Source organism: Stegostoma tigrinum, chromosome 24 (genome assembly GCF_030684315.1).
Source record: "Stegostoma tigrinum isolate sSteTig4 chromosome 24, sSteTig4.hap1, whole genome shotgun sequence".
Taxonomy (NCBI): domain Eukaryota; kingdom Metazoa; phylum Chordata; class Chondrichthyes; order Orectolobiformes; family Stegostomatidae; genus Stegostoma; species Stegostoma tigrinum.
Window position 1 is genome coordinate 15,472,441 of NC_081377.1, and position 23,866 is coordinate 15,496,306.

Genomic DNA, 23,866 nt, shown 5'->3' on the forward strand with positions numbered 1-23,866 from the left:
CTGTTATTTTTAAAACTGATGCTTTTAAAATTATTTACTGTTTGAGTTTTCAGCTACAAGAGACATTATTGCCCTGGGAGCAATTTATTAAAAATAAAAATTACCGTTGGCACAGTGATTCCAAGTAATCTGCCAAATGACAATGTAAATCATTTTAGCCAGCTATGTGACTGCATAGAATATGTTTGGGGTGTCAAATGTAATGGCTTGCCAAGCGGACAAAATCAATAGGCAGAATAAGCACAATACAATTTATTAAACAGTTTCAGTACATAGTGACAATAAACACCATGTTTCCTAATAAACTCTGCAGCCTGCAACTTTTAAACCTCAAACACAGTTGCAGTCTTAAAATATGATGTGGATCTCGACATGAATTAATATTGCAAGTCTCTGTGGAATGGGGTATTTTATTGAAAATTTAAAGGGTGACAGGTGGACCAGATATCTTAGACTCTGGACGATTCTTTTCACATCTTCACAGTGTGAAACAGAAGGCAACCTATTCCAGCACAGTTACAGATATTGTATCACCAACACTTTGATCAGAGGATGTGTTGTTAATTTCCTGTTTACACAAACCACCGTTAGTAGCGGGAATACCGATGGCATTACTCGGAATGCATTCTTTTGCTTATTATGTGGCTGCATATTCTGCTCCTTGAGAGAAGCTGCCAGTCACTGAGAACCAAGTTCAGTGATAATCTATGCCACCTGGTCAATGAGCATTGTGAAATATGATAAAGAGAACCTGGTGGGAAAGATTTCATGCAGGACACTGATTTAATTACCATGAGAGAGCTATAAGGTACCTTCTGGATGCTGCATGTGGCTCTGTCTGCAAAATTGACCCCATTTCCCCCCTCTTTGGTAAAATGTATCCTCATAAAATGTTTCTGTTTAACAGAAGTGGGAGGTTTGTTGAAATGTGAATTACCTCTTGTCTGTTCTAATTATCTGCTTTCAGCAAAGTTTCAGTCAACGCTCGATTGCTTTAGCGGTCTGATGTTTCCTTTTCTTGTACTAGCCATCCATGTGGCTGCTTTGGATGAAACAAACAACTTAATGCCATCCTGATTGAATATTGATCAGTCTTATGCTGTTCAGAACTTGAATTGAGGATGTTCAAATTCCCGCTATAATGTCTTGCTTTGTAAATCTTATCTGACATACCAATTTAACTAAGATGCAGATATTAATAAATGGCTAGCCAGTTGAAAATTAACAAAAAATTTAATTGCTATTTCAGATTCAAGTTATCAGCTTTGCTACTGAGCATAACTGGGATTCGTTGGAGGTTTTTGATGGCGGTGATATTACAGCAACAATGCTTGGCAGTTTCTCAGGTAATTTCATCTCATCAGTGAGGTTCCAATATTGACAATAATCATGTCCTTTTCGGAAATGGGTTTAGCACATATTTCATGCTGCTTATTAATATTCTCAGAGAACCTGGCATAAAGCATTGAAAAAACAGTTTGCACACACACCTCACATTTATGACATATCTTCTTTCCACTTAACTCACTTACCTGGAGGTAAACTTCTTGGACTTCTTGATTTCAACATGGCTTGTCCATTTCTCCAGAGCAGACCTGCAGAAGCATCAATGACTGACAGCTGTAAACCCATGGAAGGTGCCCAGAATCTGTCAAGGAGAGATTTGTTTGAATGCAACACGGAAGGCCTCAGTTTTTTGGCTCCCATCATAATGGACACTCTTTGGGCATTGATAAAACAAAATGCGCTGCCTTTAAGAGTATTTTACTCCATTACCCCCATCCATCGAGACCCCTAGAACGTACCTTCGCCATGTATGAAGCAAAGACTTGGCATAATAACTTACTGCTCAAATCTCCTGTTGCTCAAATCTAAATGCAAAACAGAGGAAAATGACCCTTACAGTTCAAAAGTGTTCCATTAATCTCAGATAGATGACTCTTCAGCCTTAATTTTGCATACGCTGAATGCTATATTGGAAAGTGTCCAAAATGGTGCCCCAAATTATAAGGACAGATTGGTAGAGCTGAACTGATTTTCTAAGTGGAAAAAGAGATTCAGAAAAGTTATGATTCAGGTCTGCAAAGTGCTGTGAAGGAAAAATAACATTGCTGTTTGCAGGTGATTTGATATAAAGCAATGTTCAGATCAGAGGAAAGGTTTTGCAAACGTAAGGTGAAATAGTTCGAAAAAAGTGTCAGCCAAAGAACCTGGCATAAAGCATTGAAGAACACTTTGCACACACACCTCACATCTATGGCACATCCTCTTTCCACTTAGCTTACGGGTGGCACGATGGCTCAGTGGTTAGCACTGCAGCCTCACAGCGCCAGGGACCCAGGTTTAATTCCAGCCTCAGGCAACTGTCTGTGCAGAGTTTGCACATTCTCCCCGTGTCTGCGTGGGTTTGCTCCGGCTTCCTCCCACAGTCCAAAGATGTGCAGGCAAGTTGATTGGCCATGCTTAAATTGCCTGTAGTGTGCAGGGCTGTGTGGGTTATGTGGGATGGGCCTGGGTGGGATGTTGCAAGCGGCGGTGTGGACTTGTTGGGCCAAAGGGCCTGTTTCCAAAATGTAGAGAATCTAATCTAAAAAAATAATCAAAGCTGTGAGTTTAACCCAAAAGAAAGTGAATAAATCAGATTTTGAATATGAAATTCAAGTTTTTAGGAATAGATCAAACAATCAATAGCACATAGAGGGAGAGGGGAGGATGGGTCAAAGCAGGTCTTGTCAGGGCAAGTCTGGATAAATAATCTTTTAGGGACCAAAGACTGCTTTGGAACAAATTCCCTTCGAATTAAAACATGAGGTATCATTTCTGTTAAATTATGTTTTAAGTACTTTGTGAAAACGTTAAATTGGATGGACTGAATAACTTTTGATGGGAAGGATAGTACATATTCTTACCTTTAGGTGTCAGCTAAATATTGGTGTTCAGAGAGTCTCAAGTCTGAAATATTACACCTTCAGTATTGCTGTCACATTTATGATGTTCCTCTGCTTAAAATGATTGTTCTGCAGATAATGGTGTAGGTCACATTTCATCTGTGCATCCTTCATTATCTATTCCAGTACAGCAACATACCCACAAAAGCTATTGTGAAGGACATTAACTGCTAAGATTATAAAATGCCTCTGGTAGTTTGTGACATTGAGTGCTTTAAGTATCCAAAACATTCCAAATAACTGAAAATATCATTTTATTACATTCAATGTAATGGTATTATTCCAGGCTCACATGAGATAATTGTTGATGACTACCTATAAATTATTAATCATTTGATGAATATGTTTTCATTTTGGCACTGAAATGAAATGTACTGTAAAATATTTAATTTTGGCCCCAGAGGATAATCTGAAGCTCTGTTGAAATCTAAGATAACTTTGAAGATGATATCTGCAGGTATTTGATGATAAAAACTGTTTACATTAATAACTGCGCAGAATTTCAATACTTTTTAGATTGGTAATATTACACTGAGAAAAGGCTTTACAGCTGTTGCTGTCTCAAAATTGTAACCCACTATTGGATTAAAGGAAAATCCTGATTTTGTAGGTTAACAGAAGGTGACTTATAAAATGAAATGTTTGGCTATTTTCTGAATCAGTGAATCCAGGGTCCTGTGGTGAGGGTTTATGTCCACATTCATTATCTTAGCAAGTGCTGTCAGAGGACCAAAGCTTGATTTTAGGCTCCACAGTCTGCTTCAGAAAGAGGGAAGAAAGGGGAAACATTTGACTCCAGAACCATCTGTGCAAAGTGCTCTAAGTATCTGTGTCAAGGATGTGTTTGCAGACGTGTACAAATCTGGCACCTCCTGAGTCTCAGATGAATATTTTGTCAGCAATGAAAAAGAAAAACAAAATATTATGAGGAGGGATTAAGGGGTGAAAAAGTACCCAAATTAAGTAATTATTCTTATTTAGCATTTTTAAAAGTAAAGTTTTTGCCAAAAATTGATGAAGAGGTGTGCAAAATCTTGATTATTTACATGATTGTGATTTACTTATGCCAGTTTTACTGGATTCTGTTCTGAATGACATACAGCTACAGTCTGTTTGTAACCTTTGACCTTTTTGAGTTGGTTTAACCTGAAGAAGATTTATTCGTGAGAATTTGCCTGTGGGCAGTGTTCGGGTGACAGGATCCTCTTTATCAGATGAAGAGCCAGCAAGAGCCACACATCCTTACTTTCAGGGAAGACCGGTTGCATTCCACGGGCACTCAACTGGACAGTGTGGGCCTTGCCAGGCATCAAGGGACCTGAGGAAGGACATTCTATGTGCCAACAGTTCCCAATCAATCAGAGGCTTGCAGTGGTATTGAACAGCTGTGCCAGCAGTCACTTGACTGCTCTTGCAGGTCAAGGCCCCAGGTGAATTTTAACAATGGACTACTGTAGGGTGTTGGTCGTGGTGGAGTGAGGAAAGTGCGCTTGGCAGAAAGGATTGGGGCAGCTCTTAGCGAATCCACTCTTCCTCTTGCTCCTACTCCCTGATGCGGGACCCTCTCAAATTAAGGAACATTCCATTCCCGAGGAGCTCATTAGCTTCCTCCCTTGGGTTTTCTTGTTGTGCTGCCCACTTGGTATGGACCATCACCTCTGGCACTCCCACTCCCCACGCAATGCTAGGGGCTTCCTGTCATGAAATTAAACAAGGTGAAAGTGAGAAGATGGCAGAGTCTCTGTCCACCACCTTCCTATCTGACGTATTGACCTCACCAGGCAACTTATCATGGAGGTAGGCATTACAGTCTGCGCTTGTTTCCCCAAAAGGAAAAAAAACAATAATGACTACAAGTGAACCTACTGTTTGTGTTGGAGCTGCATTATGAAGTATACATGATGAGCCTGATCACAGGTTTTACTGGTTTTTCCTTCTGGGTCTGCCGCTGTCACATGGGAGGAAATGCTAAAAGATTTCATGCTGACTCAGCACCTGATTCCCCTCCCCCTGCCTTCCTTCCCACCTGGGCAAACCTTAGTCCTGAGGTGAAGCTCCATCCTAATGGCAGAACCTGAGATTGATTATTGGAGGGTCAATGCTGCAACCCCTTGCACTGTTGCATTGATTTGCTATAGCATTACACTATGAAATTATTTTGCATTTATTTAAAGTGGTATTAATTCATGCACTTCTGAGTGAACTTCAGTAGACTTGAAGCAGTGAAGTAGATTATCTGAGGTGTGCAAAGCTGTTTTATGGCTAATTAGCTTCATTTATCTTCTGCTGCAATATGAGAAAGGATTTTGAATTGATGTAAGGTCTAAAATGGGTGTTATCAAATCTCAAAGGCATCAACAAGTGAGCTTCATATTAGGACCAATGTACTAAGTTTGCTGTAATGCACTTTGTTAAACTTCCAGTGCATGTTATAATGCCCATGCTGAAGGTAATCTCCTCTGATTATTTTCTCTGACTCATATCTTACAGGCACCACTGTCCCCGCTTTGTTGAACAGTAGCTCCAATCAACTTTATTTGCATTTCTACTCTGACATCAGTGTTTCTGCAGCTGGTTTCCATCTGGAATACAAAAGTAAGCATTATCAGCAGACAGCAACAGCTTAAACACGTCAAAAATACATGAGCCAAATTCACATACCCATACTGTTAAATCCTAGACCTGATGTTGCTTGACTTTCTTGGTAAACCTCATGAGCTCTTTACAGCCTCAGTGACAGCCTCTTTGAGTACTCTGTCTTCTTGATGCTGGTGACATCCCACATAACTTAGTGCTATCCTTTATAATTGACTTGCTATGTCTTTTATTGTACATAAAGATTTTCTGAGAGCAAAGCCTGGGTCGTAGGCGAAACAGTGGATTTCAAAACTATCATAAGATAACAAAGTGTGAAGCTGGATGAACTCAGCAGGCCAAGCAGCATCTTGGGAGCACAAAAGCTGACATTTCAGGCCTAGACCCTTCATCAGAGAGGGGGATGGGGAGAGGGTTCTGAAATAAATAGGGAGCGAGGGGGAGGCGGACGAAACATGGATAGAGGAGAGAATAGGTGGGGAGGAGCGTACAAGTGGGCAGGTAGGGATGGGATAGGTCAGTCCGGGGAGGACGGACAGGTCAAGGGGGCGGGATGAGGTTAGTGGGTAGTCCCATCATCTCTGTTCAAAACTATCATTTGTTTTGAGGGTTTATTAGCTTGCTGCTATTTTTAATCAAAGAATTCCTAGGTTTTTCCACTCGTAACCTTCCTTGTTATTATATGAGACCAACAAGGCTTATTTTAGTCATTACTTGTCCAAAAATAGAAACAGTTTTCTCTTTATTAAAATTAAAATTTGTGCAATTTAACCAGCTAGCTTCTCAATGAGTGCTGGCAGTGACATTGATCACATACATAATATAAAATGGGTCACACTGTGGCAGATGCTTATCCTCATTCATGAACAACGTGGCCATCCTAGGTTTAAATGACCTTTAAACAAACGTTCAAGAATTATGGCTGAATATTTTTCATATGCTGCATCTCTGAGCAAATGTATTCCTAGAGGTGCGCTGCCATCCATATTTCAAGCAAAGCAGTTTTCAGAATCGAGCTCTCATTAATCAAGTTGTGTGTGTTGAATAAATTCATTACTATTTTATTAAGTTTTAAAATTAATGAGAAACAAGAATGGTTTTGGAAGTGTAGAAATTTTAGATGGCACGAGCTACTGAACAAGCAGATTGACAAGTGAAAAACAAAATAGATATGATGACTGTCGCCTCAGTTACTTCACAATTTATCGTTTACAGATAAAAGTGAGGGAAGGAAGAGACTGTAAGGTTTTGGAGTAGATTTGCAGCTCTGGTTATGGGTATTGAGGTTGGTTGGCTCGCCGAGTATAGACTATAGCTTTGAATTCATCAGGTGAAATCTTATTCTGAATTTTTGTTCAAATTTGGAAGTCCAGTATTTGATTTGCATAGTAGCAAGTTTCAATTAGTTGAAAAGTACAGTGAATTCTTACCAGTGTATTCAATCTCCCAATTGTACAAGTGCCAATAGAGAAAAATGTAGTGCACTAAGTGAAGTAGCTGGCGATTTCAGGGGCGATGACCTTGTGTGCTCCCAGCAGCGAAAGACTTCACACACCAAGTGTATATCCAGTACTTGAATGCAGTCTGGCAAGCTTCTTATCAATTCAGTGAGGAGCCTCATTACTGAAGGCCCAACCATATGATCAGTCTCAGGGAGTTGGTGAGTGGCAGCAGAGGCCCAGGACACAAAACCACATTGTTTTAGCCAGAGGCCACGAAGAAAAATCATAATTATTCAGTAAAACTGTATTCCCTCGATTTCCTGTTCAAATCATCATTAAAAACAAATAGTCAACATTGCTAGAATCTTGAGCTGGGTGCTATTTATTACCATTAAGGAATGTTGTGAAAGTTAAAGTCAGCTCCTCCACTAGCACCACCTTAAACTGTTGAATTCAATTATTGTGACAAGAAGCTGTTTCAAGATGACCAGTCTGCTGTGAAAACCTTGACTCAAAGGAATTGCAAATTATACTGTTTGATACCACAACGATAACAGGATCACAGTTAACCACCGAGATGACCAATCAGCATCTCCTTATCTCAGAACGACCATTTTGATCAGGGCGATCGAAGTACCTTGTTCCTCTGATAATAGGAACTGCAGATGCTCGCGAATCTGACATAGCAAGGTGTAGAACTGGATGAACACAGCAGGCCAAGCAGCTTCGGCGGAGTAGGAAGTTTGACGTTTCAGGCCTTGACCCTTCTTCAGAAAAAAAAAGTGTCTAGGCCTGAAACATCAGCCTTCCTGCCCCTTTGATGCTGCTTGACCTGCAGTGTTCATCCAGCCCTCTACCTTCTTCCTCTGATGGTTTAGCAGAACTCATCCTGCTGCGGGACCGGGACCAGAACTTGTTAATTTGCTTCAACATATAATTTTAACTTCTGATTTAAATTACCATCTTAACCTCATAAGAAGAGCAGCTCCTTTGTCTCCCCATTGACACTATCTCCCCCTTTTCAAAACAAAACCACCACACTACCACCATTGCATTTTGAATAAATCCAAATGATTACAGTGTTGGAAATCTGAAACAAATGCATGTTTTGAGTCCAACATGACTTTACAGTTCTGAATAAGAGTCATTCCAGACTTGAAATATTAACTTTGTTTCTCTCTCCACAGATGCTGCCAGACCTGCTTAGTTTCTCCAGCATCTTCTGTGTTTGTGCCACAATTTGGATGCTCTTGCATAAACTCTGCCTTTCATTTCTTCTTGAAGGATTTAGCTTCAAAAAATTGAAATGAGAAAAAAAATTTCGGGTTCAGGAATCATTCCACAGCCCACTTCATCAAGGGACAGGGCTAAAAATAGGTGAAAATCAAACGTTACCTCACTGTCACAGACTGAAGAAAAAAAAATCATTTAAATTCAACCACACTCCTCTCGTCCAAAGTTCTGGTTCCAAGGGGTACATTTTCCACAGTTAAATACTAATTTGTTCTAATTGTTCAGTATTAGTAAGAGATAGGAAGGATAAGTGATTTCAACTTGCAAAACCAGCAAACCTTGCTGAGAATTATTGGTTTGTTGCTAAGGAATGGTAGAATGAAGCACATAAAAGTTACTCAATCCCTATTGCGCTTATTTGAATAATTAGCCAATAACTAGTACCATGTAGTGCTTGTCTTTATTTGACAGTGAGACCAAAATGGGGTCCACAAAATCGGACTAACAACCCTGAATTAAAGGCTGTGCAGTTTTCAAAGTTAGCAACCGTACGCAGGGGCAAATTTTATTTCAGCTGTCATTGAGCCTCAAAATGAAAGTTACATTTTGATCCTCTACCAGGACTGGGGAATGGGAAGGAATGTGAAGTTAAAAAGAGCGACTTGAAATAGAGTGTTGTTGATCCTCGCCACCTTCTGGATGGTTGGCAAAGTGCAGGGTTCGGTGTGAGATGGTGCACCATTTAACACTTCAGGAGAAAATGGCACTATGCCTTCCAACAGGTGGTGCCCACCCTTAGTAATGTTTTTGCTCCCTTTAAAATCTGGGAACGGCTGCAGGAGAGTTTGATGCACTTTGAAGAGTTTGTCACTATATGACTAGCTGACAAAGTGCCATGTGTTGGATAGATAGCCAAAAGCTGTGTGCTACACGGTGTTGTTTGTCCATCTGTTCCACATTTACAGCTTGCTGCTGCAAATTCCTCATGTGCTTACAGCTCTCCCATCGCATCATATGCATAACCGTACCTCAGTAAGGCATGCATCTATTCAGAAGTAATGTATAATCGAAAGCCTTGTGGCCCTTGCATTTACCAAAAGCATCACACCACTCCCACTGAAATAGAATCTAGCTACAATATGCTGTCTGAAACAGAAGTAGCTAGCAGGTTGATCACATGCCTGCTGTTATATATAGCCTGTAAACTTGCTTCAGAATAAGTACAAAGCTACTCCACGAGTTTTTCTGGTCTCGCACAGAATAGAATCATCAAGCCTCCTCTCAGCTTTCTAAGTCCATGTGTTACAGAGGCCACCAGGGCAGCATTCAAAGTCATGAGGATAGGCCATCCTTTGGGAACTCCAATGATATCCTACCATTCAAAGGAAAATGTGCCATCTGTGATGGGAGCAGAAGGATATGACGTTACCTCACATGTCGGGCAGAATTTCATCCCCTCTCCCAAGTTGTGTGTGCACACACTGGGGACATTTAAGCAATTACAAGGATGTTGGATGGGGACCCCTGCCACCTCCCTCCTTCTGAGCTGATTAAATCTGAATCCAAGGAGACAGTCCCTGCACACCTCCCTACCTTTGTCACCTCCTCTAGCCTCTACACACCACGCAGTCTCTGTCACCTGTTCCAGCATCTATACACCTCCCTGTCTCTGTCACCTCCTCCAGCCCCTACGTCCTTCCCTGTCTCTGTCATGTCTTCCAGCCCCGACACACACTTCTGTCTCTGTCACCTCCTCCAAGCCCTACATCTCTTCCTATCTCAGTCACGGCTTTTAGCCCTTACACCTCTCCCTACCTCTGTTTCCCCTTCCATCCCCTATACCTCTCCAAGTACCTGCCACCTCCTCCAACCCCTACACCTCTCCCTGTCTCTGTCCCCTCCTCTGTCCCCTACACTTCTTCCTACCTTTGTAATCTGCTTCAAACCCAACAACCTTTTTTATCTCTGCACCTTCTCTACCAGCGAGTTTTGAGAAGATTTGTAGCTCAGGTTGAGGTTCTGGATGTGAGTTTGCTCGCTGAGCTGGAAGGTTCGTTTTCAGACGTTTTGTCAACTTTTTTATATTTGAAAAAATATACTCTATTCATAAGATGGACAAAAAATAAAACATATTTACACACCTACCCAGTCATGCAAGCCACTCTGGGTTACCCGGGGGTACGTACACCAACTAAAGGAAAAAAACAAAGAAGAAAAAACAACAAAGCAAAGAAAATACCCCGGCAGCCGTCTCCCCGCACAGTCCCAGTTGGCCCCCTGACCAGTTAGGGAAGGCGCCAGCTGGGCCCAGTTACCAGATAGGGTTCTTTTCCCTTTTCTGGACGAGGGGTTTCATACGGTGGTCTTTCCCCACCGCGCCTTGGCGGCGGCTGTTCCAAGCTTTAGCGCGTCCCTCAGCACGTAGTCCTGGACCTTGGAGTGCGCCAGTCTGCAACACTCGGTCGGGGTCAGTTCTTTCAGCTGGCAGAGCAGCAAGTTGCGGGCAGACCAAAGAGCGCCTTTCACCGCATTGATGGTCGTCCAGGCGCAGTTGATGTTGGTCTCGGTGTGCGTCCCGGGAAACAGCCCATAGAGCACGGAGTCCCGCGTCACGGAGCTGCTCGGGACGAACCTCGACAAGTACCACTGCATCCCCCTCCAGACCTCCTGCGCATAGGCACACTCCAGAAGGAGGTGATCAACAGTCTCGTCCCCCCCCGCAGCCGCCTCGAGGGCAGCGTGCGGTGGCGCAGAGATTCCAGGCATTCATAAAGGACCTCACTGGCAGAGCCGCTCTCACCGCCAGCCAAGCAATGTCCTTGTGCTTGTTTGAAAGTTCTGGCGATGAGGCATTCTGCCAAACGACTTTGGCAGTCTGCGTGGGGAACCACACGACGGGATCCACCCTCTCCTTTTCCCGAAGGGTCCCGAGGATACTACGTGCTGACCACTGCCTGACGGCCTTGTGGTCAAAGGTGTTTCCCTTCAAAAATTTCTCCACGAAGGACAGGTGGTACGGAACGGTCCAACTACTCGGAGCGTTCCACGGCAACGAGGCCAGGCCCATCCTTCGCAACACCGGGGACAGGTAGAACCTCAGTAAGTAGTGACACTTGGTGTTTGCGTACTGAGGATCTACGCACAGCTTGATGCAGCCGCACACAAAGGTAGCCGTCAGGGCAAGGGTGGCGTTCGGTATGCCCTTTCCCCCATTTTCCAGGTCTTTATACATGGTGTCTCTGCGGACCCGGTCCATCCTCGACCCCCAAATGAAGTGGAAGATGGCCCGGGTGACCGCAGCGGCGCAGGTCCAGGGAATAGGCCAGGCCTGCGCCACATACAACAGTACCGAAAGCCCCTCACACCTGACAACCAGGTTCTTCCCCGCGATGGAGAGGGACCGGAGCGTCCACCTGCCCAGCTTCTGCTTCAATTCGGTGATACGCTCCTCCCAAGTCTTAGTGCACGCCCCAGCTCCACCAAACCAAACACCCAGCACCTTCAGGTAGTCTGTCCTGACGGTGAAGGGGATGAAGGAGCAGTCGTCCCAGTTCCCGAAGAACATGACCTCGCTCTTACCCCTATTGACTTTGGCACCCGAGGCCAGTTCAAACTGGCCGCAGATGTCCAATAGTCTACTCACCGACCGACGATCATTGCAGAAGACGGCGACATCGTCTATGTACAGGGAGGTCTTGACCTGAAGGCCTCCGCTGCCTGGGATAGTCACGCCCTTCAGGCTCACGTCCTTCCTGATGGATGCGGCGAAGGGCTCCACACAGCACACGAACAAGGCAGGAGAGAGCGGGCAGCCCTGCCTGACTCCAGATCTAACAGGAAAACTGTCCGATTCCCACCTGTTGATAGAGACTGCGCTAACGATGTTGGCGTAGAGCAGCCGGATCCAATTGCGGATGCCCTCCCCGAACCCCAATTTGGAGAGGACGTCCCCCATGTTAGCATGAGAGACCCTGTCGAAAGCCTTCTCCTGGCCCAGGCTGACGAGGCAGGTGTCCACCCGCCTGTCCTGTACGTAGGCGATCGCATCCCTGATGAGCGCGAGGCTCTCAGCGATCTTCCTGCCCGGCACAGCACAGGTTTGAATCACCGACTCCAGGACAGACCTGACCCCAGTTGGCTATGACCTTGGCCAAGATTTTGTAGTCCACGTTCAATAGTGAAATGGGACGCCAAATTCTTAATTTCTTCCCTCTCCCCCTTCCTCTTGTAAATGAGGGTGATGATGCCCTTCCTCATGGACTTGCACATTTCCCCTGCCTGAAGTGCACTATCGTACACCTCCAGCAGGTCCTGGCCGACCAGGTCCCACAGAGCGGAATACAGCTCGACCGGTAAGCCGTCGCTCCCGGGAGTCCTATTCCTCTGCAAGGACTTGAGGGCTCTGGTCAGCTCGTCCAGGGATATTGGCCAGTCCAGCCACTCCCTCGTGCCGTCGTCTAAGACCTCCGTGATAGATGACAGGAACGACTCGGAGGCCATGCTGTCTGTGGGCTTCGTGTCGTACAGTCCGGCACAGGAGGATCTGCTGATCCTCAAAATGTCGGGCCGAGACGACGTCACCGAGCCGTCGTCCTCCTTCAGCCGACTAGGCACAGAGGTCTCTTTGTGCACTTTCTGAAAGAAGAAACGCGAGCACGTCTCGTCCTGCTCCACGGAGCGGACCCTGAACCGGAAGATTATCCTGTAGGCCTCCGCGGCGAAGAGCGAGGCTTGCTGGCCCCTCACCTCGCGGAGGTCCTCCGTGACATTGACCCCCAACAACTGCAGAAGGAGCAGGTTCTGCACCCTTTTCTGGAGTCACGACAGCTTTCTCCGACTCTCTCTCGCTTTCCGAACACCCTTGAGGACAAAGAACCTATTAATGTTCTCCTGCACCATCTCCCACCAGTCGCCCGGAGATTCAAAGAGGGGTTTCACGGTTCTCCAACCGGCGTACTCCCTCTTAAGCTCCTCAACGTTCTCTGGGGTCAACAGAGTCGTGTTGAGCTTCCACGTCCCCTTGCCGGCCAGCTGGTTGTCCTGTAAGTGACAGTCGGCCAGCAGAAGGCAGTGGTCAGAGAAGAACACCGGCTCAACGCCGGTGGACCTGACCGAGAACGCTGTGACACAAACAGGAAGTCCATCCTTGAGCGAATAGACCCGTCTGGTCGCGACCAGGTGTACCTCCGCTACGGTCCATCTGCAGGGGTGCTGAAGACGTCGAGCAGCTTTGCGTCCTTCACCGTGCCCAGCAGGAGTCTGGACATGACGTCCAGTTGACTCCCCCCACCCGCTGTCCCCAGCCGGATCTTCCATCTGCATCGATGATGCAGTTGAAGTCTCCGCCTAGGATGACTGGCCTGGACATAGCCAGCAGGAGTGGAAGCCGCTGCAGGACGGCCAACCGCTCACTCCGTACCGCTGGGGCGTACACGTTGATCAGCCTCAGGGGAACATTCCTGTAGGTGACGTCAGCCACGAGGAGGCGCCCCCCCCACCACCTCCTGAACTTGAGAGATGGTGAAGTCGTGCCCCCGCAGCAGAATAGCCAGGCCCAAGGAGCGACAGTCGTTACCCCTCGACCAGATTGAAGGCCGACAGGTCCAGGCGCCAGTCCATTTCCCGTACCTGCCGAGGTGTGGTATCCCGCACTCCTGCATAAACAGGAGGTCCGCCTTGATGGTCAGGTAGGCCAACATGGATACACATCTTGCGGTGGACTTGACACTGCGCACATTAATGCTCGCAACTCGTACCCCCATTGTGGGCAGTGACCACAGTACCCTCCCCAAGTCCAAGGTCCAGCCCCTCCATCTGTCCCTTCATGCCCATTGTCCGGGCTAACTGCTGGATACTCTCCGGGCTCAGGAAACCGTCTGTGCTGCCTCCCGGGTGGCATCCCCCCGTCGGAGGTGCGGAGGCAGGAGGGTCCGGCTCTGGGTCAGGCTGGGGATGCGCTGTTTCCTCCTTCCCGCCTCGAAGTTCCGGGGGGCCCTCCAGTGCCCCAGCGACACTTGACTGGGTGTCGGAGGGAGCCTCAGGACACCTCCCATCACCTGGAAGCGTGGTGCTGCTTTCCTTCTCCCTCGAGATCTTTAACTTCTGCTTCGGGCGGGCCCTCTCCGAATCCCCCTCGTCAGTGGAGCTCTTATAGCCCCCCTGTAGCTGCCTCTTCCCGCCTGATGGTTGCGGTTCCTGGGCCCATCGACGCACCTTCCTCCTCGCTTTCTGGACCGTCGTCCACTCCCCTGGGTCGCCTTTCGCCGCCTCCATCGAATCCGGGTTGTCGGGGGCGGAAGTGGAGCCTGCAGGGGTGCTTTGCTGGCCTCGGGCCCATCCTGCGGGGCTGGGCCCTCCTGCACGACCTGGCCCTCCTGCACATTAGTGGGGTCCTTGCTGGGCCCTTGTGCCTTCCTCTCCTCTGGGTGGGGGGCTGGCCCCGCATTGCCCCTGCCGGCGACCTGGGCGTAGGTGGTCCCCCGCTGCGTGCATGCCCTATAGAGGTGGCCCGCTTGCCCGCAAAGGTTGCAGCTTTTCTCTTGTGGGCAATCCTTTGCAAGGTGTCCCTCCTCCCTGCAGTTCCTGCAGATGGTGGCTTTGCAGTCGGCCGCCACGTGACCTGACCTACCTATGGCAGACTTTAGGTTGCCCTGCATAGGTCAGGTAGCCCTTGCTCCCGCCGGTCACGAAGCTGGACGGTGGGTGTACGGCATTCCCATCCGCGCCCATCCTCAGCGTCACCTTGACCTGCCTCTTACTGGTCCAGATGCCAAAGGGGTCCATGATGTTGGTTAGGTCTCCTTCCACCTTCACGTTCCTTCCAAGGAATGTCAGGACATCAACTGCTGGCACATGCGGGTTGTACATGTGTACAGTCACCATACGGCTCCTCTGTGCTGGCATCACAAACAGTGGGACAGCGGTCAATACAGAGAGGGTCCCTCACCTCCTTTCTCCTTGAAAACCTGCAGGAAGCGCTCGCAAAACTTGGCACTCCTGAAGGTCACATCGTAAAAACCTCCTCCGGGGAAATCCTGCAGGCAGTAAATGTCCGCAGCAGCGAACCCACAACAGTCCAACAGGACCCTCTTCACGAAGAGGGTACGGTCCACAGGTGCATCTTCGTCCACCTTCTTCACGGAAACACGGATGGTGTTCCGGACCCCCTGACCTGGGGCACGAGCACTTGCCACAGCCATCGTTGCAGGTTGGCTGCTCCCCTGAACCAGTGTTAGGCCGAAGCCAGCATTAACCACTGGTTGCAAGGGTGCACAGCCAAGCCGACGTCTTCCTTTCACCTCCAACACAGCGCTCTCCTCCTCTCAGTCCACAAGAGAGTGGGTCTTTATTGTGTTCCAGATGTAAGCTGGTTCACTGAGCTTGACAGTTTGTTCCCAGATGTTTCGTCACCATTCTAGGTAACATCATCAGTGAGCCTCCGACGAAGCGCTGGTGTTATGTCCTGCTTTCTATTTATCTGTTTAGGTTTCCTTGGGTTGGTGATGTCATTTCCTGCATTGGTAATGTCATTTCCTGTTCTTTTTCTCAGGGGATGGTAGATTGGCTCCAAATCAATGTGTTTGTTGATGGAGTTCCGGTTGGAATGCCATGCTTCTAGGAATTCTCGTGCGTGTCTCTGTTTGGCTTGTCCTAGGATGGATGTGTTGTCCCAATCAAAGTGGTGTCCTTCCTCATCTGTATGTAAGGATACGAGTGATAGTGGGTCATGTCGTTTTGTGGCTAGTTGATGTTCATGTATCCTGGTGGCTAGCTTTCTGCCAGTTTGTCCAATGTAGTGTTTGTCACAGTTCTTGCAAGGTATTTTGTAGATGATGTTCGTTTTGCTTGTTGTCTGTATAGGGTCTTTTAAGTTCATTAGCTGCTGTTTTAGTGTGTTGGTGGGTTTGTGGGCTACCCTGATGCCAAGAGGTGCGAGTAGTCTGGCAGTCATTTCGGAAATGTCTTTGATATAGGGGAGAGTGGTTATGGTTTCTGAGCCCGTTTTGTCTGTTTGTTTGGGTTTGTTGCTGAGGAATTGGCGGACTGTGTTCATAGGGGACCCATTCTTTTTGAGAACGCTGTATAGGTGACTTTTCTCTGCTCTGCATAGTTCCTCTGTGCTGCAGTGTGTGGTGGCTCGTTGGAATAATGTTCTAATGCAGCTTCGTTTGTCGGTGTTGGGATGGTTGCTCCTGTAGTTCAGTATTTGGTCTGTATGTGCTGTTTTCCTGTAGACGCTGGTATGAAGTTCCCCATTGGCTGCTCGCTCTACTGTGACATCTAGGAATGGCAGTTTGTTGTTGTTTTCCTCCTCTTTTGTGAATGTTATGCCAGTAAAGGGTATTATTGATGGTCTTGAAGGTTTCCTTCCAGCTCAGCGAGCAAACTCACATCCAGAACCTTCTGTAGCATTTACATCCCTCCCACTTCTGTTGCCTTCTCCATCCCCTACACGTCTCCCTGTCTCTGTCATGTCCTCCAGCCCCTACATCTCTCCCAATCTCTGTCACCTCCATCCCTATATCTCTCCCAGTCTCTGTCACCTGCTCCAGCCCTTACACCCTTCCCTGACACTGTAGCCTCCTCCATCCACGGCTCACCTCCCTGCCTCTGTCACCTCCTCCGGCGCCTGAGATTTTGAACCGAAGCATCTTTGTACCTAAGATGGTGCTGGGATGGTGACATTGTACACATTTCACTGTACTCATGTACTTCTGTACATTCAAATTCTAGCATAAGGTTGAACATATGACTCAAAACGTTAACTCTGTCTTTTCCTTCACAGATGCTGCCAGACCTGCTGAGCTTCTTCAGCAACTTTGCTTTTGAAATGTGATTTAAATCTTGAGCAGGGCACACCACGAATATTAGTTAGCATTTAACTCCATCCAGTTCCATTTAATTTTGTCTGTGAGCATGGAACACCTATTCAACCTGACCTGAAATCTCTCTCCTCCCGCACTTCTTAATAAAGTTCCCTTCAGGAAGACACAACTGTGATATTTGTTATAAATATGGCATTTGCCATCTACTGTGTCCAAACTCTTAGAACACTGACATCTGTTCTGTGCCCTGTGGAATCAAAGAGAAAAACAACCTGAAAATGAGCTTGCAGGAAGCAAATTATTTTTCTTTCAATTCCTGACGATCTATTTTTTTGAGTAAATGCACACTTATTTCAAAAAAATTCAAAAACATGACCTTTGATTAAGTACTTCCAATAGCTTGATTTCTAAGATCATGAATTACTGATTAGCTACTCAGTGACATAGTAATGAAAGATTTGTCAGTTACTGTGACTGGAATGTTGAGCCTTTGTTCATTGTCCTGCCTTACTCTCTCCTTTACTGACACTGTAAATGCTTTACTAAGCTGAATTTCACTTTATCTTTTATACACAGAGGAGCAATGTGAATAAAATTCTCTTCCAAGTATCTGCAACATATGTTGTCATGCAGAGAGAGAGAGAGAGAGAGAGAGAGAGACAGCTGGCAACATTTCACATGCGAGACAACATTGCATTGCCTTCCCCTGATACATTGTGGCTTCTAATTCCACAATGAGAACTGCATTGTTTTTTTCATTTGTGCAGTATTACTCATAACACTGCCATTAATAAAGTTTCCTCCAAAATCAATAATACTTCCTGAATTTTTGCATCTCAACACTAATGTTAGTTTGAAACTTAATTTCCCAATGGTTATGGTGCGAGAAGAGAGTTGAAGGAAATTAACAGGAAGCAGTTGAAACAAATTCAGAAGAAATTCTGTTGTGGAACACATGGTAATCAAGCTAAGCATTTCTACAATTTCTGTAATCATGTCAAAACTACCATGTTCACTCATACCATGTCATTTCACAGTTCAATCAATTTTCCTTTTTAGTAAGTCACATTATCACATTCCTCAGTATCTTCCATTTATCGATGAATGAAGACAATAAAACAGATTGTTCAAACTTCTTCCCTCATTATATCAGGTAAGTGTCCTGTTATGATGCTGATTGGATGAAACATTCTGAAACCGATGACCACGAATGTAATGGTTCATGGTGAGGTCAGAGGACATCAGGTAATGTCAACAGACTATAACCTAGGGACACAGGTGAATAGCCTGGTGGCTGAGGTACAAATCTCACCATGTACGCTGGTGAAATGAAAATTTGATGAATAAAACCTGGAATTGAATGGAAGTGATCAGTCATGGTGATAGTTAAGCTAACATTGGTTGTTGTAAAAACAACATCAGGTTCACTAATGTTCTTTAGAGAAAGAAATCTGCTGTCTTCACCTCCAGATCCACAGTAATGTGGCTGACATTTAATCATCCTTTGAAGTGCCTGAGAAAAACCATTCAGTTCAAGTCCAGTTAGAGATGAACAACAAATGCTCACCTTCCCATGATGGCTGAGGTTGAAATGAGGAGCCATTCCATGATATTGGTTACGTTGTTGAGATTGATCAATGTGACGTGAAATTCTACATCTAACAGGAATTAAACCTATGGCAGCTGTGCCGGAGTTTCCTGAATACTTGTCATTGTTGGAACAGACATCTCCTTCAATACTTGTTCTCTTCTTCTATTTGCAGCTGTGGGGTTGACCAATTGCCCAGAACCATTGGTTCCTGCCAATAGTGTGAAGACTGGTGGGAGATACCTAATCAATGATGTTGTGTCCTTTCGATGTGAACCAGGTTACCAATTGCAGGTAATTAGTCAACATGGTAATCCAGGGCATGTGGAGGATTATAGGGCAGAATATTAGTACCTAATGCCGTTAACAAGATGCTAAATGCCTCGGGGTTAAATGTGACAAGGCAAACCAGTATCATAAACTAATGAGATAACAAGGTGTAGAGTTGGATGAACACAGCGGGCCAAGCAGCATCAGAGGAGCGGGAAGGCTGACGTTTTGGGCCAGGACCCTCCCCCATTTCTGAAGAAGGGCCTAGGCCCGAGACATCAGCTTTCCTGCTCCTCTGGTGCTGCTTGGCCTGCTGTGATCATCCAGCTCTACACCTTGTTATCTCAGATTCTCCAGCATCTGCAGTTCCTACTATCTCATAAACTAATGAGTTAATTGTATTTAAATATGTATGGAGAGACAGCCAGGAGGTTGCTTGGATATATGGGGTGGAGTTAGTTGAAGTAAAAATCTAAACTAGAAGGTGTATGGCTTTATGTTGCCTGAAAGCGTTTAACTTTTTGTGTACGAGATTATTAACAGAGGATGTTTGAATAAAAATGTCAAATTTTAGGGTCTGATCCCCATCCTTGTTTTCTAAATACCTCCTGAAACTCCATTACCAATGGAAGAAGGAGGTCACCATATGGATCGTGCTTATTTCTTTCGCAAATAGAAAACAATGTCTTGCCTTTGGCATTTTGCTACCATTAAGAAGCAAGAGGAGAAGAAAAGATTTTTATTCCTCAGAATTAAAACCTGAAGATTTGGACCATGAAGAGAATGTTTTGGACAGATTAATTTTCTTGGATAAAATTTATCAAGAAGATGATTTGCTGACTGCTGTTAAGCTCTGATCAGACTTTGACAAATTTAGAAACAAAGAAGGTAAGTTCTACAGAAGAGTACAGATGAAGTAGATTATAACAAAAACAGACATTGCTGAAAAAGCTCAGCAAGTCCAGCAGCACCTGTAGAGAAGAATCAGAGTTAAATTTTCTTTAACTCAGAACTGAGGTCAAGTTATGAGGAAGGGTCACTTGACCTGAAATGTTGACTCTGATATCTCTCCACATGTGCTGCCTGACCAGCTGAGCTCTTCTAGCATTTTCTGTTCTTGTTTTTGATCTACAGCATCCTCCGTTCTTATTCAATGTTTTTATTCACCAGCTGATACGCAAGACTGTGGAGCTGTATTTTGAAAATTCCCAATTTGTGCTGGCATTTAAATTATTACACCATGACATAACATTGTGTACGGACAGGCTATTAGTTTTTATGAGCATTTCATTTGCTGATAAATACACTGCAAGAAGAAATGTCAGAAACACTTTAAAGAAAAACATCTTGGAATCATTCCTTTCCAGCAATACTTATAGGTAAAGGAGTAATTGGAGATTTGGCAGAAAATGGAAGTTACAGTACTAACAGGTTGATGAAATCATCTAGATACAGGTCACAGCTATGTGAATGATATTACAACTGTAACCAAAAGAAATGGCAAGTAAACATAATGTTAATAATTTTGAGAAGCATAAACTCCAAAAATACCTAAGATGCAATCAATTGATGTTGCAGGTGCGACCATCACTCCTTGAAACATTCATAACAGTATCACAATTTTTGAAACTAAACATGAAAATGAAGATAGAGGCATGGGTTGAAGAGAGGACATAGAAATAGTTACAAGAAGTTTCAGCCTAGTGATGAATGTGTTTGTAGCAGAGTCTTTCAGTTGCACAGCATTTGACATTAGATGCACATAGATCCTCGCTAATGTGCTACCTGGACTCTCAAGAATAATGTTCAAAACAAAATAAGGAATTTGACAGCTACACTAGCTTAAGATTTGCGAATGACAGCACACTAAAACCTTCTAAAAAGGAACAGTTGTTCTTTGTAAAAAGCTAAAACAATTGAAATAATAGATTTTATTATTGCATATTATATTCAGCAAACAATTGGTCTGAAATAAGCTTCTGATGAATAAAGCACAGATGCAACTGAAAACAAAAAAAAAATGTTCTATTTGGAAGTTCTGTGAGTTTGCAATTTGCCAGTTGGGACGTTGCTGTATTGCTTATAAAAAGTTAAAACATTTTGTCAATAATGCATGCATGAGAGATGAAGAGTAATTAGCTAATACAAGGGATCAAACATAAATGTGAAATTTGTAAGAAATACTGAAGGACACCAATACAACAGTGAGCAAGTCTCTTAGCAGAAAGAGATTTCAATGAGGTAGTGATTATAGATTTAAAGATGTGGAATAAAGAAAAAAGAAATTCATTTTAAACTTTGTATAGTTAGTGACCAGATTTTGCCAGGCTCCAGTAATACAGCGTAAAGATTAGGTAAGAGAATGTAAAATTAAATGAAAGTCAAACTTAGAGCAATAGCAAAATTTCTCGCTGAAAGTGGGGGAGAATTTGCTCATGAACAAAAACAAAGTTGCTGTAAGAGCTCAGCAGGTCTGGCAGCATTTGTGGAGGAGAAAGCAGAGTTAATGTTTCGAGTCGGGTGACCCTTCCCGAAATGTTAACCCTGTTTTCTTCTCCACAGATGCTGCCAGACCTGCTGAGCTCTTACAGCAACTTTGTTTTTGTTCCTGATTTACAGCATCGCAGTTCTTTATTGAGAATTTGCTCATGACGCATTTCGAGATGTGTGCGCTAATATAAACTTGGTAGTAACGAATGCAAGAACAGAAAGCCCATTTAGCAATAGAGTTTGTGAATGTGGAAAATAGTTTGTAACATTTTGGAAGATCAGCTGAACTAAATTATCATCAGCACAAATGTGTACATGCTATGAATTTGTTGCAGGTGATCAGAGAATGTTCTGTGTCAATTAGCCTTTGGAAAAAAATCCGAAAATTGAAATAAGAATGTGACCAGCCCTCAGGTTGGGGCAACTGTATTATTTCAAAGCATGTAAATGCCCAACTCTCAGGCTGAAAGACTTGCATTAAAGCTGAAGTCTCAAAGAATTCAACAAGACTTTCATCAGACTGTAAGGCCATAAGAAACCAGTTCCATTCAGGGATATAGGCTTTTTGGTAAGAGAGAGGGGGCTAATTGATGGAGAGGTCCAGGAAAAACAGGGAAACTAAAATGTTTGGTTATTCTCTTCAAGGTTGCTTGGTGTAGATTACCTGTTTAGGTCTTCTCAATAAGTAACAGAGAATAACAAAGAAGCAAAAACCCTCATTCTGAGATGTTACAGTACTGTGAGAATGCAACTATTCCAAAGAACAGTTTATCAGATGATGAACAGATCAGTTTTGATGCCCAAAATGAGGCCCTCAGTCCAAAAGGATAGCTTCCAGAAATCGGTACCAAAGTCAAATATTTACCAAAAGGTGCCAGGCACTGGAGAACTATTGCAACTGTAAATAGAACAGAGAAGGCCTTTGGCAAATATGAAAGCTAGCTGAATGCATAGCATTGAGAAAGGAGGTTCAGCCCATGGATTGGAAACATGAAGTTGAAAGACAAAAGGCAGGAAAATGAGCTGTGAGATTAAGCAATGCATCTTAGAGTGAACATGCTCCAACAAAAAAGTCACAAACTGTGGAAAGACATATTTTTAACAGAAAGGGGAGGTTAAACTGTAGCAATCCAGAAAAATGTAGAAGGTATAAACAAGGTTAAGGAAAATAGTACAGATAAAGAATACTACCAGAACCAGACGCCATTGCAATTGTGAAGCCTCAAAGTCAATAGACTAATTAGAAGAAAAATTAATAAAATGGGACAAACAGCAAGAATGATAAAACTGAAGCGATTTTGGGAGTGTACACAAAGATTCTAAATAGGGGACGGCCAGGCCTAACACAGTGATGGACAGGACAGAAAAGGCACTTCCACAGAACATGGAATGAAGTTTTGAAGAAACTTGGAGACCGAGATGTCATTAGATACACGTACCTCAGGAAAAGCAATTTTGAAGACTTTCTTGGCTTTGTTCATTTGAAATACATGAGGAAATGCATCAGTTAATGGTAAAACAACATTTTTGCAGAAACATCTTCAAGCACTGTGGGGTCATGGTGGAGGTTAAATAAATATACTTTGAGCCGAAATGATGCCTCTACAGTTTGGTACTGCTTAGTAAGCTCTGTCATCTTAAAACTGAGTTATGTTCAGTGAAAAGCAAACCCTGCTATGTTTTATTGGTACAATTGAGAGAAACTTTCAGTCATTTTATCTGCGTTTTTTTTAGTAAGATAGCAATATGAAATTTAAAAGTATTAATTCATCGGTTTCAGACGGAATTTAAAATTGGAAGTCAGTCTTCAGGAGCTTTTAAGTATATAGAATCAGAAAATTGACAATGTTAGGAGAAACTTTGAATCAACAGTGTTACCGAAAGAATGTTCATTGGATCCCAGCAAGCTGGACCTGATCCTCTCAAAAGGAAAACTCGAGAGCTAAGGAAGAAGCAGACCAGTTGAGAAATTTAATTGGTCAATTAATCTGATCATGCACATAAACCAGACCAAATGCATGCTGTGATATCTAAGAATTAAGCACCATGTTAAATATGCAAGTGTTGGAGAAGTGCTGAGGGAAAATAACACATTGAAGAAGTTAAGCTTAAAACAGTGCACACTCAGCTTTCAGCTCAAAGTGGCCTGGAAGAAGTGAAATTATACTGTTTCAGTGATGCCTCGTTTAATCTTCATAACTTCCTTTAAAAAAGCAGCTGAATTCATTGTATTTTTTTGTGAGACGATAATGACAAATGTCATTAACATGGGAATCAAGAAAGGCGAAGAAGAGTAATCATTTGAAGAAACAGCAAATATAGCTGTATTTATTCAGTATTTTGAAGAAACTCCAACATAAGGGTCAGTTGGGGAAAAGAATATGCCTATAGTATGCAGTATCGATAATTATTCTCTCGTGGACAATGTGCAGCTGCTGGACAGTGTCAAAGAGAAGATTTTAAAGGATTGATCTT

General features: G+C 44.2%; 1 protein-coding gene across 1 annotated transcript in view; it reads left to right on the plus strand.

The window, feature by feature from the left end:
* Positions 1-23,866, plus strand: part of csmd2 (CUB and Sushi multiple domains 2) — a 1,700,996-nt gene that overhangs the window by 1,441,937 nt on the left and 235,193 nt on the right. Inside the window, exons 36-38 of the mRNA XM_048558072.2 lie at positions 1,250-1,346; positions 5,439-5,543; positions 18,807-18,925. Coding sequence (XP_048414029.2) covers positions 1,250-1,346; positions 5,439-5,543; positions 18,807-18,925 — 321 coding nt within the window. The remainder of the gene's footprint in view (positions 1-1,249; positions 1,347-5,438; positions 5,544-18,806; positions 18,926-23,866) is intronic.